The sequence below is a fragment of the Trichomonas vaginalis genome, chromosome VI (assembly GCF_026262505.1).
Source record: "Trichomonas vaginalis G3 chromosome VI, whole genome shotgun sequence".
Taxonomy (NCBI): domain Eukaryota; phylum Parabasalia; order Trichomonadida; family Trichomonadidae; genus Trichomonas; species Trichomonas vaginalis.
The window spans coordinates 5,182,448-5,199,112 of NC_067208.1; the positions used below are offsets into that span (position 1 = coordinate 5,182,448).

Consider the following 16,665-nt stretch of genomic DNA (forward strand, 5'->3'; position numbering starts at 1 on the left):
AAAGAAGGCTTCATGGGTGTACTTGCTGCCATACAAGATGGAAATAAGAAAGGATACAATCTCAGACTAAGTAACAGATTTAGATGGTCATATTTACTATGCACATGGCAAATGTCACAACAGCTGCCAATGCTTCTTGACGCTTTCAAGACTACAAAGAGAGAACAAATGGTTGACTCCGACTCAGACATTTTGAATGCAATTGAAGGAATTGCAAGTGTCAAGTTCGAATGGTACCAACCTAACCCTCAAGCAGTCAGACAACATGCTGGATACTTCCCCTTCATAAATAAGTCTGACATTGACTTGACAAGGTATGGAATTTACAATTCAATTGAAACAATTGTCAAATGAACCTTGCATTCTTACATGTCTCAGGAACTCTGGTCTTGTTTCAGAAGAGAAGATGAAGTATCTAGTCATGTGTGAAGACAAGGTACATTCTCAGAGGTCAATTGGCAAAAATTGCACCGTTGGCAAATGTCAATATCCGAGTCAACATACCTACAGCTAAAGGTTCTTCACATGACGACTATGTTTTGACACAAGACTTACCATGGTTGAAGATTGTAATTGTCCACAACCACTTCATGTTGAACGAAAGTCTTACAAACCCATTCTTTGGTAAAAGTAAGTGCAACATTGTCAGAGCTGTTAACATTCTTTTCGAGAAAGGTTTGTTGGAACCAATTCCAGATGACAAGCTGACAGAAACTTTTGTACCAAAAGACGAAAACAAACTTTTTCATTGTTAGCAAGACCAAAAGTTGTTCCAGACAAAGTTCTAGTACAAAAGAAGTACACAATTCCAAAAGGAGTTGGATTGTTCGGATACCAACCTGAACCAGAAGAACTTCCAATGAGGTTGCAAGAACTTCAAGATGCTATAAACAAAACTTCCATTGAGACATCCAATGACGTCAAATTGTATTGGAGAGCTTCTGAGTTAGGTCAGAAGGTTTTATATGAAACAGGTTGCTTCGACGATGTTTTATGAGATAACAGGAGAAGTTTCTCAGAAGATAAGAGACTCACTTGAATTTCCACAAAACTGGACCAATTGGTTGTGACAAGTTCGACTCAAACGAAAAGATATACTATGTCGACCTTAACGCTGCATACATGAGGTTTGTCCAATATATTCCGACTGGAATTCCAAACGAAGATGGTGAGTTCCCGGGAAGGAACTATACAGTTGGAAAAGTCACACAACAACTGTATGATATTAGGAAAGCTTCAAACCCCAAACTTGCAATGACACTCAAATTGCTTATGAATTCGACATGGGGATATTCCATTAAGAAACCTCAAGCGATGAAGAGTAAACACTATGAGAAGGTCGACAACTTTGTTGAAAGGTTCTCCCCTTTTGTTTTGAAATACGAATTTACTCAAGGTCAAGGTGGCTTAGTAACCACAGTAAAACCTATTGTCGAACATTGGTCCTATCCTCAGTTCGAAGGCAGTCCTTGACAACTACAACAAATTTTTCTCGGAAGTCAAATCCAAATGAAGGTTTACTATGAGAACATTGACGCATCATGACGAACGAAGAAGGCTATAACAACTCATTGAAATGGGTTTAGTCGGTGAGAAGATGGGCTGTTTTAAGCTAGATAAGGTATTTTCCGAAGTTCATGTTCTCTCCAAACGTAAGTACTGGGCATACTTGAAGACGGCACAGAAAATAAAACATTGCATGAAATAAAAAATTGCATGAAGTAAAAAACGTTTTTAAAACAATATATTTTTACATATATTAAATGCTTCAGGTTGAAAAACAAAGACAAAAGTAGCAGATACAAAACCGTTAGACTATATGTTTACAAACGCCGGTAGGAATATATCAGATGAAGAAATTTTCATCCCGAATTGTCTTCATATACAACTACGGAAAAGTGCTGAAAAAGTATTGAAAAAATATATTTTAGGTGAAGAGGTGAGATTTCACCTGTTTTTTCACCTGTTTTCTCACCCGTTGAATTTTCATGAATTTTGTGCTGAATTCGACAAAAATGAGTTTTTGGTTGAAAAAGAGGTGGAGCCAAAAGTGGCTTAACCTCAAAACAAGCATTTTGTGAAGAATATACCAACCCGCGGAAAACAGCGGGTTGCTTTTTATACAAAATTCAACAGGTGAATTTTCATGAATTTCCTTAAGATAGAAAAAAATATATTTTAGGCGACCAGGTCACTCGGTCACTCGGTCACTCGGTCAACTAACATCTTTTTGAAAAAGTGTGACAACATGACATTTTGACAACAACACAGGAAATAGATTTCATCGTATATTTTTTGTTAAGACTTCATCGTAAATGTTTTGTCAAGACTTCTTCATCGTATATGTTTTGTCGAGATTTTTATCGTTGTGGTCCGACGGTTAAGCCACAAACGAATGTCCGACGGTTAAGCCAAAAATATTTTTTTATTTTTATTGTAAGAACAGTATGACAGTCGAAGCAAAAACGTTCACGAACAAATCTAATGGCGAAACATTCACAAAAGGCACTTATAACGGTATTGAAGTCTTACGTAGAGACAAGGATGGTTACATTAATGCAACAAATATGTGTCAGCAGTTTAGGAAAGACTTTAGAAAGTTGTTGGAAAATAAGTCCTGGGAAGAGTATTATACGGCATTTTGTGAAGAATATACCAACCGCCGGAATTCCGACGGTTGCTTTTTATACAAGGTTCATGCAGGAATTCCTGATGAAATCAAACAGGTTAGAGGAACGTATGTAGACCCAAGACTTGTAAACTATATAGCAATGTGGGCTTCTCCAAAATATTGTATAGCAGTTGGAAAAATTATGGACTCCATAGACAAGAAAGTTCATGAGAAGTTAGATGAAGAAGAACTTGAAGATACAGTAGAGAATGCAAAACCTTTGTTTGAAGAAGAAGTTAGAAAAATGCATGAAAAACAAATAGAACATGAACGTGAGATATGTTCTGGTTATAGAGACTCGCCATACGAACTAGACCAATGGGAACAAGAAGATTTAAAGAGAGAATTTAGAGAATATGAACTCGCTAAGATAACATTAGAAGCTGCAGAAAAGAAGTTAAAAGTTTGGGGTCGTTTTGTACAAAAATATTGTGAGTAAATGACCCAAAAATATATTTTAGGGTAGAAGGTTAGATCTAACCTGTCTTCTACCCTCTTTTCTACCCTCTTGAATTTTCATGACTTCTTCGTAAATGTTTTGTCAAGACTTCTTCATAAATGTTTTGTCATGATTTCATCGTAAATGTTTTGTCAAGACTTCTTCGTACATGTTTTCTAACCTCATGAATTTTCCCGAAATAAAAAATAAAGTTAGTTTTTTTAAAAAAATATTTTTTTATTTTTATTGTAAGAACATGTTAGCAACAACAGCACCAAACTCTTTAGTCATGAACCCAACTTCAATGTTAGTAGAGATGAAAAGCTTCATTCCTTCTTCATATACTTTCGAAACAGAAATCCAGAAGATAAAGCAAGAACTTCTCCAAGGAGATTTAGACTGTAGTGCAAAAGATGAAACAAATGAACAGTATCTTTATGAAATGCAGGATATTATTGACCATTTACCTAAACTTCCTGAAATCCAACAACAAAAGCTTACTATTCCAGAATTCGATGAAATAGAAGTCAAAGCAACTGACTCAGTAGAAATAAAGAAGTTCATACGTAAGGTAAACTATGAGTTTCTTGGATTTCATTGCAACCACAAAGTCATGGACAAAGATTGCGATATGGTATATAAGAACATCTCTGACATATACAAATCTGGGGAGTTTAAGACCTACGACAACTTTGTTTCGTTAGTTGCAAAATGTGTTTGGGAAATAAGAGATAAAGATAGAAGAGGTAAGGTATGGAATGAACAAATAAGACCCGCTATGTTTGAGTTAAAGAAAACCATTGACGCCTTAGTTGTTTTAGCAGGTAAGGTTTCAGAATATAACGCAAAAATGAACCCGCAATGTTCTAAATGTAAAGCAGCAATTAGGAAATATAACTACTCCGTCAAAGAGATAGAAAGAATGCGAAACGACTATGCAGACTTAAAGAAAGAAGCAGAAAAGCCAGCAGAAGATAAAATGGATATGTTAGAATTTCTGAACAAAAACTATCCAACAGCAGAAGATTTCCTTCTATCTGACGTCAAGAAGAAATATAAAGAAACCTTCGGTATCGTTAAAACATTCGATGTACTAAAAGAAGAAATTGAAGCTACGAAATTGTTTAGAATTTCACGAATTCACAATGTTTACCATGTAAAACGCTTATAAAATAACTGGGGTAGAAATGAGGGTAGAAAACAGGTTATATCTACCCTTCTACCCTAAAATATATTTTTATTGAATTCAGCAACAAAATTCTGAGTAAAATGGCATATGGAACACATACTTTTTTCAGTAAGGACATATGGGGTAGAAATGAGGGTAGAAAACAGGTTATATCTACCCTTCTACCCTAAAATATATTTTGCTGAAAAATGACCAAATTTCATGAATTTCCTTAAGATAGAAAATAAAAGCTAGTTTTTTTAAAATATTTTTTTTTATTTTGTATGTAAGAACAGGAAATGTCAAACACTGAGTTTGAAACAGTTAGAAAGATAGACAATGACACCAAAATGGTTAGAATTGGTGATTTAAACGTAAGATACTCAAAGAAATACAAAAAATTCTTTGTCAGACATTTTAACACCATCTGGAAAGAGAGCAAAGGACTGGGTTAGAAATGCTTCTAGTCAGAAAATTTTGACAAGAAATCCTGAGCTTTTGATATCGGTAAGATTTCATGGAACTACAGCATATCTTATAGACAAAAGTCTTATACCACTAGTTTTGTTCTGGATTGACCCAGTTGTTGGATATAATTTCATAACATATGGTTCATTCGATACTGAACGTTGCAGTGAAGGCTTACTTTATATCGTTCAGAAACCGAAGGACTTCAATACAAAGAGATATAAGATAGGAAGAACATTTAATATAACTAAAAGATATGACAGTACAGTCAATAGAGTTAAGGTTGTGTTTGTAAATGATATGAGAGCTGCTGAAACAGAACTGCTTGAAGTTTTTGAGAAAATGTATGGTGCTCCCACGAAAGGTAAAGAAACGTTTGAAGTAGATGAGATAGATAGTGCTATAAAATTATTTGACGAAGTTGCTGAAAAATACATGTAAAGCGTTTATTTTTACGCTTGACTTCAGATGGCTCAGGTAGTTCCTAACTAGCTCATTTATCTCTATAAGGTAGATTGCCTCATCTGCTGGGTCTATGTCGGTCATTGTTTCAAGACAAGTCTTTTACTTTTTCAAGACAAGTCTTTTACTTTTTCAAGACAAGTCTTTTACTTTTTCAAGACAAGTCTTTTACTTTTTCAAGACAAGTCTTTTACTTTTTCAAGACAAGTCTTTTACTTTTTCAAGACAAGTCTTTTACTTTTTCAAGACAAGTCTTTTACTTTTTCAAGACAAGTCTTTTACTTTTTCAAGACAAGTCTTTTACTTTTTCAAGACAAGTCTTTTACTTTTTCAAGACAAGTCTTTTACTTTTTCAAGACAAGTCTTTTACTTTTTCAAGACAAGTCTTTTACTTTTTCAAGACAAGTCTTTTACTTTTTCAAGACAAGTCTTTTACTTTTTCAAGACAAGTCTTTTACTTTTTCAAGACAAGTCTTTTACTTTTTCAAGACAAGTCTTTTACTTTTTCAAGACAAGTCTTTTACTTTTTCAAGACAAGTCTTTTACTTTTTCAAGACAATGTCCGACGTCAGTCAGTAAATTTTATCGTCCAACCTTACAAATGTAAACTTATATAGTTCTATTTTCTTCACTAGGGTCTAACACCAAAGTAGCCTTACAAATGTAAACTTATATCGTTCTATTTTCTTCACTAGGGTCTAACACCAAAGTAACCTATGTACATGAAATTTCACTGCATAAAAGGAAAAAACCTGCGCGAATCGGGATTTGAACCGAGGTCTTCGACGCCTGTAGCGAGGTAGCCCATACCACTGAGCTATGAGCCGCTTGCATATTTTTAAGTAAATATATAGTATATTTGTCATATAGTGAAGGATGACCAAACTTAAAAAAAAATAAAGTTAGTTTTATTTTTATTTATTTTTTTATTTTGTATGTAAAGACAGTAATGTCAACAACAGAGAACACAACAACAGTTATAGTCCATGAAGCTATAAATGAAGAATATGAGTACATACAGTTTAACAAACAACTCCGTCTCATTCGTTCGGTCAAAGACGATATGTACCAAATGCAAAGTATTTTGAATGCTCTTCGTTCTACAAAGCAAGCATACCATTGGTTTGAAAACCAACAGACAAAAGAACTTTTAGAAGAATTTCCTCATATGTTTGCGACCCTCGGAAAACCGAGGGTCGAGATTCCGTACGAAAATCGTCAAAATTTGCCAAATGGTTTGAGAGGTTGGTATGTACATAGACTTCTTGTAAATGCTGTTGCAATGTGGGCTTCACCTCGCTATGCTTGTTATATTTTCATGATGTTAGATGAAATTCATAGACAAGAACGTGAAGAGATGGAAAACAAGCTTGAAGCAAAAGACAAAAACATACAGAAAAGAATACCACGTTCGGTACCAAAGGAAAGGAAAAGAACTATAAGTATATGATTTACACTGAAGAGATGGAAAATGAAGAAGACAGAGATATGGTTATGTTGCATTTAGTCAGAAGACAACAAAAGCTTTTACGACCTTGCTAAGATTTACAAATCTGACAGAAATTGGTTCTATCGCGAAAACTTACCGATTTCAATGACCCCAAATGAAGATGTGAAACAAATAGTTCAAGATACGTTACCTCAAACACACTATGATATGAAAGGTTGTACAATTCTTACCTTCAAAGAAGATTTACCGCTACTGAAAGAAAAAATAACAGAGTATTTTGACAACTTCAAACAAGTAGAGTAGATGAACCATTTATTTTTACGCTTGACTTCAGATGGCTCAGGTAGCTCTATAAGGTAAATTGTCTTGTCAAATCCTTCTGGCATTCCAAGTTCTTCCTTCTGGCATTCCGAGTCCTTCCTTCCGACATTCCGAGTCCTTCCTTCTGGCATTCCGAGTCCTTCCTTCCGACATTCCAAGTTCTTCCCGACAACTGGAAAAAAATTTCCCGACAACTGGAAAAAAATTTCCTGACAACTGGAAAAAAATTTCCTGTTGTTCGTCCGTAAACCATTCAAATTTTCGAAAATTGAGAACTTTTTGGTCGAACTTCAGAAAAAGTTTTTCCTTCCGACAGAAAAAATTTTTCCTTCAGACAGGAAAAGTCCTTCCTTCCGACAGGAAAAGTCCTTCCATCCGACAGGAAAAGTCCTTCCTTCCGACAGGACACAAACGAATGTCCGACGTACCACCAACCGAGTCCATTCCAAAGCCAGAAGAACCGACAGCCCCAGCACCACAACAGACTAAGACTCAAACACTTTTATTTTTCAAGCTTGACTTTTTACAATTTGAACTTTGTTCGCGTAGATGTGAATTCTGAAAGAAGTATGAGGGTCTTGTATGACTTTGTACTTCTCCCATAGTTCATGTCTGTCAAACTTACCTGCCATGGACTCTTTCATAAGTTCCATGAAATCGTCTTCGGACAATCCAGGGAAAAGTAATGATATCAGTAAGTATTCTTTTAACATCCTTACTTAAACTCTTTGCTGTCTGTACACAAATGACAACTGAGATGTTAAAGTGTCTGAGCTTCTTAAGAATTCGACACATGTCTTGTTCTCTGTTCTTTTAACAAAGGATGAGAAGCAAAGTCGTCTAAGATAAGAAGACACCTATGAGGGTAAGTCTTCCAATCGTAAGATTGCAATTTCTTCGAAATGTATTCTATCTCTTTCTGTTGTTTTCTGAAGTGTTTCTTCTCTAATATTCTCTGCATTTCCTCATTTGGGTCTTTAAACTTCGAATTGACATACTCATTTATAGCATTGTACTTCAAACTCTTCTTTGGTACTTCTTTATCCAATCTAACAACTCAGAGTCTTTTATACATACTAACTTAGACTTCTTTATAATATCTTTGAACGAATTGACGGTTTGGTCAAATTGACCAGAAGTACTACAAATGACTACTAACTCATAGAATGGGTTCTTCTCATCTAGTTCTTGTTGTTGTGCAGCCATTTTAAGATAAGTGAAAGTCTTACCCGACCCAGGTGGTGCGATTAGACCTGTTATACCATTCTGAGCAAATAAGAACTTGTCATGTATGGGTTTTTATCTGAGCATTTTCTAACTTCCTCTTGTTCTTGTTTTAAAACATTCTCAAATTTCTTGTCAATGTCAGCAAACTTTTTTTCTAACATATTTTTAGAAAAATTAAAATTTTTATCTTTTGAAAATGTCTAGCGATTTTCGCTATCTATATTCGAGACAAGCTTTTCGACAGCAAAACATCTGTCGACCATAAATCTTACATAGTGTAAACAAGAAAGGTGAATTTGTTCTAAAGTTCTGTTTCTGGGAATATGACAAGAACCATAAAACATTAAGCAGAGAAGTCTTTAAGTTTGTCAATGACAGACTTGTTTGACAGAGATGACGCCGATTGGAAAGATGAAGTCCAACAAAAGTTCTTAGAATGCAAAGAAGACACATGCGCTGTTCTTGAAGATGAAATAGAAAACAGAATAGAAGAGCTATTAAAGGACAAAGACCTTTTACAAAAATATGGTTCTGAGAAGTTTGACATAACTCCACCAGAGAAGAAGAAGAAGAGAGAAAAGAAAGAAAGAAGTAGAAGAAGAGAAAAAAGAACCTGACCAGTTCCAGAGAAAAAGAAATTTGACATGTAAAAATAAAATTTTATTTTTAGAACATTTCTGGGTCAATGTCAATGTTCTCTTCTCTTTAGGAGCAAACACTGGCTTAGACTCTAAAATCTTTTTACCCAATTTACCTTGAACTTCAACTATCTTAGACTCATAATATTCATAGTCGTCTGCTTTCTTTGGTTCATAAGGTATAAAGTTTGTATGCTTTGCCTTCTTTAAGGTTTGAAACCTTCTGTCAAAATTTTCCTTGACTGTTAACAAACCTTCTATGTCTAAGTCTTCAAATTTCGCACCATTTTTAGTCACAATAGCAAACTTAACTGGTTCGATGTTCCAAACTTTGTCAAATGTAGACTTTTCAAAATGGTAGAAGTAAACATTCAAATAAGCGAATGGGTCTAGTTCTTCTTTAAGTCCTGACATATATTTGTTGACTGAAATATATTTCGTCATCTTTTCTATCGGATAAAAAAATATTTTTTTTAAATTTACTCAGAAAAATTTTTCTTTGTATATACGCCGTTCTGAACATCTAAAAGACTTTTGACATTTGCCAAGAATGTTCGTTTAGATGCTGTCATATAACCATACTCTTGACAATATTGTTTATACGAGTCGTACAAAGACCTTTCATCTAAACACTCAAAGTTAGTCTCATCTATAAACAGTTCATATACACTCTTGTTTGCTTCTAACAATGTTTGTCTTTCTTCGGTATGTGGAATTTGTCTTGGATTGAACTTAGAAATATCTAATGTCATAAAATATGAGAACAAGTGGTTGTAAAAGTTAGGTGTCAAAGTTTCTGCTAAGTCGTCAAAATATTCTGTATCTTGCATATGAGAATCTGACGTTCTGACAACTACATATCTTCTGTCAGAACTTTCTAACTTCATCGGAACAGCGTTGTTTGAAACCATGACGAAGTTTGCAACATTTTCACAAACTCTTTGGTCTTTATATTTTCTTTCAACAACTCCAACTTTGTCTGTTATAAGACTCTTCAAAGCATCTGAGTTCAAAACTTTTGTTGTATCTATACTTTGAAGTTCGTTACATACTATAAGTTTCATATTCTCTATTGAAGAGTTAAATTTACCGCAGATGTTTTCTAAGTTTGTCATATTAGGGTTCGAATAGCCCTCTAACAGTTTTGCACAAAATATCTGTAAAGAAAGTGTTCTTACCAGTTCCTTGTTTTCCAATTATATGAGAGCAGTTTCATTTTTAGCACTTGGATGTTGTAAGATGTTTTGCAAACCAACATAAGATATACTCATAGACTCTTTCGTTTCCATTGCATATAATTTCTTTGACATGGTCTAACCAAGCTTCTATAACATTTTCTTTCCATTCTACTTGTTCGTATTTATATCCAGTGAAGATAGAATAGAAGTTTGGAGATGGTGTATAGAACTTTATACCTCGAACTGAAAAATCTTCTAACTTTGACAATAAGATATCCCAAGCATCTAACATCTTCATGCCAACTTGTACGACTTTTATTTTCTTAAGTTTTGTCTACATTCTTGTTCTGAAACTATTGTCGCTCTTGGTTTGTTAAAGACAACATCCCATTCTTTCATGACATAACATTCTGGGCAGAGTCAACATAAATGACTAAACGTTTCAAATTCTCGACTGCTTTGTTATAGTCTCTAAATGGACACATATTTCTGAAGGCTTGGAAGTCATAAAAATCTGAAACGTCTATTCTGTACATTTTTATAAAAATAAAAAAAATATTTTTTTATTCTTGACTTTGTTGTTGCATTTGTTCCATTTGTTCCATTTGTTGTTCTTGAGCTATTTGTTGTTGAAGTTGTTCTTGTAGTACAATACTTTCACCAGTTGCATCTTCCAATTCGAAACTTTCTGCCGTCATTGACAAATACATAGGACATAAAAGTTTTACAGGAACAAAGTTTGCGTCAACTAAGGTTAAGTTTATGTTTGCTAAAGTGTTTGAGTTTACTAAAGCTGAAAACTCTGCATTCGAATGAACAATAGGCAAACCAGCAGAGAAAGTGTTGTTTATACGCATGAGTATCTTTTGGTCATAGTAGTTTCTGTCGACATTCGAATAGCACTTTGAACCTAAGTTTGAAACAATATATAAAATAGGTGTGCTTAAAGTCAATGGAACAGATAGACCTTGTATGACACCTTTTCCTGTTATAGGAAACTGTTGGTAGTAAAAACCAGATATAAGTTTTGTATTATAGCTCATATCGTTTATAGTAAACTCAGTCGGACATCCAAACATAATGAAACCTGCTCTAGTTGCAGCACATGTTACATCCGTCCTTAAAGTATTAAATAAGTCAACAAAACCTGTTGGTGGTATATCTGAGTAAGTATCTTCAAAGAAGTATTTTTTACCATTCACACAACAAAGTCTTCTGGTGTCAAAAGAGCAAAACAGGCTTTAGTCGTCATTGTGTTTAAGTTAGTTTACAATACGTCCTTGAGGACTTTGTAAGTTTGTTGTTATAGAATTATATGACTCAGGGTTTTTAGTCGTAATAGTATAAACCACTATGTCTTCTGCCATTTACTTTAGCAAACAAACTTTAATGAAATGTTGTGGTCGTCAAATATTTTTATGACGTCTGGGAAACTATATTTTAAGTTCAACGTTTCACCTCCTTTCATAACGTATATCTTGTCAATGACATTATATGAACACCACAGCAACAATGTCGGGTTCTATTTCTTTGATGTTTATATCGTCTGCCTCTGTCAAAAGTTTCAATAGTTCTTTCAAAACTTCATGAGGTGCGATGACATATGAGTTCACTTTTACAGGGTTTGCTCAACCAAGTTTAACATTATACCAAAGCCTGACAAATCTTCTCCTGAGTTTTAAGTTTGTCTTTAAGTTGTTGGTAGTCGTTTCGAATATCTGCAACAGAACTTAAGTCTCTGCTAACTTCAGGATATGTTGGTTGTTCTTTTACAGGAACTATTGTTATACCATCTTCGTCTTCGTATGGTTTCCCCACTTCAACATCTCTTTCTTTGACATTGACAACAACACTTTGACTGTTTGTTTGAGTTGGTGAATTTAACTTCACATCTGCCACCGCCATTAAACCTTTTGAAACACTTACGCTTCTATTTTTCGGAAATGACATTTTACTTAGAATAAAAAGATGGACGTATTTGAGTATCTCTTCGATTGAAGCAAAACAAAGTTTACACACAAACAATACAAGTTCATTGACAGAGTAGTTCTTTATACAAACAATGGAAATGTTATAGAATAGCAGTCTTTGCTGAACCAAAATATTTTCATAAAGCAAAGAAAGTTGGTATAACTGAAATGGTGAAAGTTCTTGAAGCAGACAAAAATATAACAACAAAACTGACCGATATTTCTAAAGGTAAGTTTATAATAAATATTATATCAAAACTGGCGTACTGTCAATATTTGCCGGAGAGAAGTCAGTTCAAAGAACAACTTACTGACCTGCTGCCAAAAATCTGCTCGATGGAAGCTGTCGTTATAACCAATCTGAGGAGCCCCAGCAGGTTTCATCGAACGAATCTTCAAAAGAGCATCTTCCGTGAAAAAGTGCTATTGGTTTTGTAAACTTCTTTGCTTTCAGTTCATCTGGACCGTCTCTGTCACCAGTATATTGTATTTGAACTGTACCAACAGTTGAAATACCACCCATAAAGTCTTCTGAGTCAGCAAATGGAATGCAAGCAAAAGTTTGAACGGTCTCCATTTGTATATTGAGTTTTTTGACCTCCTGTATGAGTCCATACTTTCACATATGGCATAATAGAACTTTGCATTTCAGGGTTAATGGTTGTTGTGAAGTTGTTGTTAAAGTTCATAGCATCTAATGTCAAGTTGTATGACCTCATATCCTCAACTGTAGAATATTCTTCTCTTGGATAATATTTGCCATCTATGTTTATATGGTATTTAATACCAGGGTGTAGAAGCAAGAATAGTCATTTATAGTTCGTCTGAACAGTACAAACATAGTATCTGCATGTTTCATTGCAGTTGTTAAGGCAATATCTGTTCTTGCACCTGGGTCAGCACTTTGGTTTCCAAACTTCACCTGCAAAGTCTTTGACAGATATTTGGTGTATAGGGAACATAAGTGGAACTGCAATATATTTGGCAGCTAAAGCATTTGAAATATCTGGGTCCAACATATAGACTGCAAGTCTGCTTTCTATTCTCTTGCATTCAAATTTTTCGCATGTGAACTTAACTGGGTCCCAAGCATCTCCAGCAGCATTGAAATAATAGTTTACTTCAGTGTTGAGGTTTGAGAAACCAAAGTCTAAGTCAACTTTGTTTTTGCAAAAGTCGGCGAATGACATTTTATTTGTTCCCACTACTTCTGTAAGAGTGAATGGGTCTTGTGTTGGTGCAATGACTAAGTTATTTTTGCTTGGAGTAAGTTCGATAGAAATTTTTCCTGCCCAGTTTGGCAAGTATCTTAAAACCTGAAGATGAGGAAAGATGACAAAGGAACTCTAAGTTTCAAATTTTACTTTGGTTACTGCTGCTGCAGTTTGTCCAGAAAGGTTAACATAAACTCCTGGAACGTTAGGGTCAAGTCTTCTTATTTTCTCAATAGTTGCATACTGTCTGTTTGTTCTCTAGCTTGTGGTTGTACTGAGTTTTCAAAGCGAACCATTCATAGTTTGCCCATGTTACTGTTTGAACTAAGTCAGAGTTAGAATATATCTTATCCCATGAAAACTTCTGGAGCATATTGGTATCCGACATAGAAAATTCCATTGCAACCTTTCTTGTCAGACAACTTGGCAGAAGGTTTTATTTCAATGTCTTGTTCCACGTATAAGAAAGAGTTGTCAAATAGAAATTATATGAAACCTGTCGCAAGCAATATCTACTGTTGTTGAAGAACCTTCTCCAAACTCACCTACGTTTCCATAAGAAACAGCAGTTGTATATTCGTAAGTTCCAGGAACTATTTCTGACCTTCTAATGGCATGTCGCATCGTTATACCATTCGGAAACATTTCCATTCATAGCATCCAAAACTGTTGGCGTTATATTCTGAGCGGCCGTACATTTCATATGAGTAAAAATATAGAATAGTTGGATTTATATGTCATAATAGAACCCACGTGGACCAAGCTTTACTTTCTTCCTGACTGAGTTTTTAACTCTTCTTTTTCCTTCATTGCCCTCTGCTTGAAGTTTTGCATCTTTGCATTATGTTCATCTAGTATGTTGCAAATTTCCATGTCCTTTTTGCCTTTTGGCTCTGGTCGCCCATCTCAGGTAACCTATATCCTAGAAAGAGTTTGTCATAGTTGTATTTGAGTCTTCGCGTATTGTTTGCATGACTCTTTCCTGAGTTTCCGGTTCAAGCTCTTCAAACAGTGCCTGTCCATATGGAATATGCTCGTTTCCAAATATATGTTTTTGTAGCCATTCTGGTTTTCTTTCCATGTTACCAACTATATCTTTTGTGAATGGGAAAGCTTTTACCCAATCTTTCAGTCTTGCGTCGTTTATTTCTGTAGTTGGTTTTATTTTGTCAAGGAACATGTTTTTCAATACTAACATTTCATTTGGTACTGTCCATTTGAGTTTTCTTAAATATTCATCCCTTCTCGTTCATCGTCTGCAAAGTAAGTTTTTATGACATTTTGTAAACTTTCGTTTGCAAGGTCATGTACAATAGGTTCTCTTCCTTCTCTCTCCCTAACTTTCTTTCTAAACTCTTCACCAAATATACCATCTCTATGGTTCTGTGTAGTTCTTTGAGATAAATGTTCTAGAACGTCAGGTGTTATATTTCCATCAGCCATGTTCATTTCATACTGGTTCAAAATATCTGCATCTTTCATATCTTTCAATGGCATTAAAGCCGCGCTTAAAATACCAGCTATATCTGGTTCACCATTGACTTCCATTGCGTCTACAACTTCTTGAATTGTGGTTGTAAGTTTATGAACCACCTATCCGGGTTAGCTTTATGACCCCATCTCATTGTAGTTCCATCGTCTGCAGAAACAAAAGTAGGTTTGTTTCCATCTTGGTTAGGTTCTGAATGAACTTTAAACAATGTTTCATTTCTATATGTTTTCTTGAAATTTAACCTTTTATCTTCACCGAGTTCATCCGAAGATTGAACGTTAAATGCTCGTAAGTAAAAAGGGTTGTTGTATTTGTGTACATTTTCTTTCAGTACTTCCATTCTATGCTGAATATTTTCATCTGGTGTTGGAGTCTTTTGTATGTCGGCAAACATTTTCGATATTCTTCTACTATGTCAGCCGAATTTTTTTTAGACTCTTGGAAATATTCCATATTCTCCGCATACTCTTGTTGAGGGTCAAGATTTTTCGGCTGTTCCAAATCTTCATCTAGTTCTGTGAAGTTAGTTTCCAAAGGAGGACTTGTTCGTTTCCTTCAGGCTCTTCTAGCTGTTGTTGCTGAACTATTTCTTCCATGTCTGGTTGTATCTGAACTTTCTTCCTGTGGAGTTTCTTGTACCTCATCTGCTGGCATTTCATATATTCCGAGACCGTTTTCAACAATTTCCCTATCTACGTCATCCGCATTCATAAGCTTTTGTTCTTTCGTTCCGTCTCTATTTTTTACGCGTTTCATGACGAAAGTTGAATTGTCATTTAGCTCTGACATCAAATATCTCGGAGTAAATTCATCCATGTCATTTGGATGATATGCTATTAAATCATATCCCTTAGCGAGCTTGTATTTCCAGGTTTGAGATTATATCCGTTTTGGTGCTGAGCCATAAAGCTAAATAGGTTCGGGTCAGTATTTCCATCCTTGAACTTTCCAATAGCTTCTTTATATCTGTCATAAAGTCAACAGTATCTGGGAAACCACACTCTTCTTTAAGCATTTTTAAGAAATTCTTGGTTTCCTTGTTCTCTACTTCTTTTATGTCCTTGCTCTGTTTGTGGTTGTTGTTGTGCAGGGTTTTGAACTGTTGGTTGTTGTGCTGGTTGTGGAGGTGGTTGTTGTGCTGGTTGTTGTGTTGGTTGTTGTGCTGGTTGTGGAGGTGGTTGTTGTGCATGCCTGTGTCTGTGTCCATGTGACGATGTAAATGTTCTAGGTAGTCCTGGTGCAGGTGCTTCTCTTGGAGGGTTTGGTGGTATATAAGTTCACCAGCTGGCACATATGTTCCATCTGCAGCGTAATGTCCTACCTGACTTTTCGTTTTTAAGAAAGCATTTACTAGGTCTGTTTTGGTCTGTTGTAACTCTTTTTCTTGACTTTTCACAACAGTTGCTCTAACGGCGTCATAGGCACTTTGAACTGCCTGTCTCGTTGCTGCATCTGTTATTTCGTCATATTTTGTGCTACTTCTCTTAACTCTTTGTCGAAACCTTCAGACTTCAGTTTCTTTCCAGATGAGAAGTCGTTCACTTGTTTCACCTTACTATGAAGAGCTTCGAAGGCGTTCTTAAAGTCAGCATTTGTTAAAGCTTCATTTGAACTGTCTTCATCCGCTTGTATTTTTGTCCTTATTGACCCTATAAGTTGGGCTGCTTTAGCGTTGGCTTGGGCATCTAACCAGTCATTATTAGCTTTTATATATTCTGCGCTTTTCATTGCCTTTTGCATAGCTGCGTCGTTATTTTTACTTTCTTGTGCTAAGTTTTCATACTGTACGGTTTGGTTTTGCAACTGTAAAAGTTTTTCTGCCTTTACATTTGCTTCAACTTCTTTTTTTTATACTCATCGCTATCCATATATGTCTTCAGGGCTTTTTGTTTTATTCTTCATCTTTCAGTACTTTATATTGAGTAGTATGGTTTTTCAAATTTAAACATCTTGTTCCATTTTTGCTA

General features: G+C 35.1%; 5 protein-coding genes and 3 pseudogenes across 8 annotated transcripts, besides 1 other annotated feature; 5 read left to right on the top strand and 3 right to left on the bottom strand.

Moving 5' to 3' along the window:
- Positions 1–13,849: part of a mobile genetic element that runs on past the window's edge.
- On the top strand, positions 2,448–2,906 carry TVAGG3_0808830 (KilA, N-terminal/APSES-type HTH, DNA-binding family; the record flags this gene model as incomplete). The annotated part of the gene is made up of 1 exon (XM_051247630.1): positions 2,448–2,906. A coding segment is annotated over one exon (459 nt), but the record flags the coding sequence as incomplete, so codon positions are not given.
- TVAGG3_0808840 (organellar and viral DNA polymerase type B) lies at positions 3,367–4,281 on the top strand (the record flags this gene model as incomplete). Its single annotated transcript, XM_051247631.1, has 1 exon — positions 3,367–4,281. The coding sequence occupies one exon, from the start codon at positions 3,367–3,369 to the stop codon at positions 4,279–4,281; it is 915 nt and encodes a 304-aa protein (XP_051083106.1).
- TVAGG3_0808850 lies at positions 4,629–5,187 on the top strand (annotated as a pseudogene). Its single transcript has one exon. A coding segment is annotated over exon 1 (559 nt).
- TVAGG3_0808860 lies at positions 6,530–6,961 on the top strand (annotated as a pseudogene). The gene has a single exon. A coding segment is annotated over exon 1 (432 nt).
- TVAGG3_0808870 lies at positions 8,403–8,856 on the top strand (annotated as a pseudogene). The gene has a single exon. A coding segment is annotated over exon 1 (454 nt).
- TVAGG3_0808880 (Poxvirus D5 protein-like family) lies at positions 9,324–9,908 on the bottom strand (the record flags this gene model as incomplete). The annotated part of the gene is made up of 1 exon (XM_051247632.1): positions 9,324–9,908. One exon carries the CDS (start codon positions 9,906–9,908, stop codon positions 9,324–9,326), a length of 585 nt encoding a protein of 194 aa, XP_051083107.1.
- On the bottom strand, positions 10,586–11,065 carry TVAGG3_0808890 (uncharacterized protein; the record flags this gene model as incomplete). Its single annotated transcript, XM_051247633.1, has 1 exon — positions 10,586–11,065. One exon carries the CDS (start codon positions 11,063–11,065, stop codon positions 10,586–10,588), a length of 480 nt encoding a protein of 159 aa, XP_051083108.1.
- Positions 13,850–14,433: 584 nt separating the features above from the next.
- Positions 14,434–14,754, bottom strand: TVAGG3_0808900 (protein of unknown function, DUF4106 family; the record flags this gene model as incomplete). Its single annotated transcript, XM_051247634.1, has 1 exon — positions 14,434–14,754. One exon carries the CDS (start codon positions 14,752–14,754, stop codon positions 14,434–14,436), a length of 321 nt encoding a protein of 106 aa, XP_051083109.1.
- Positions 14,755–16,665: the final 1,911 nt, after the last annotated feature.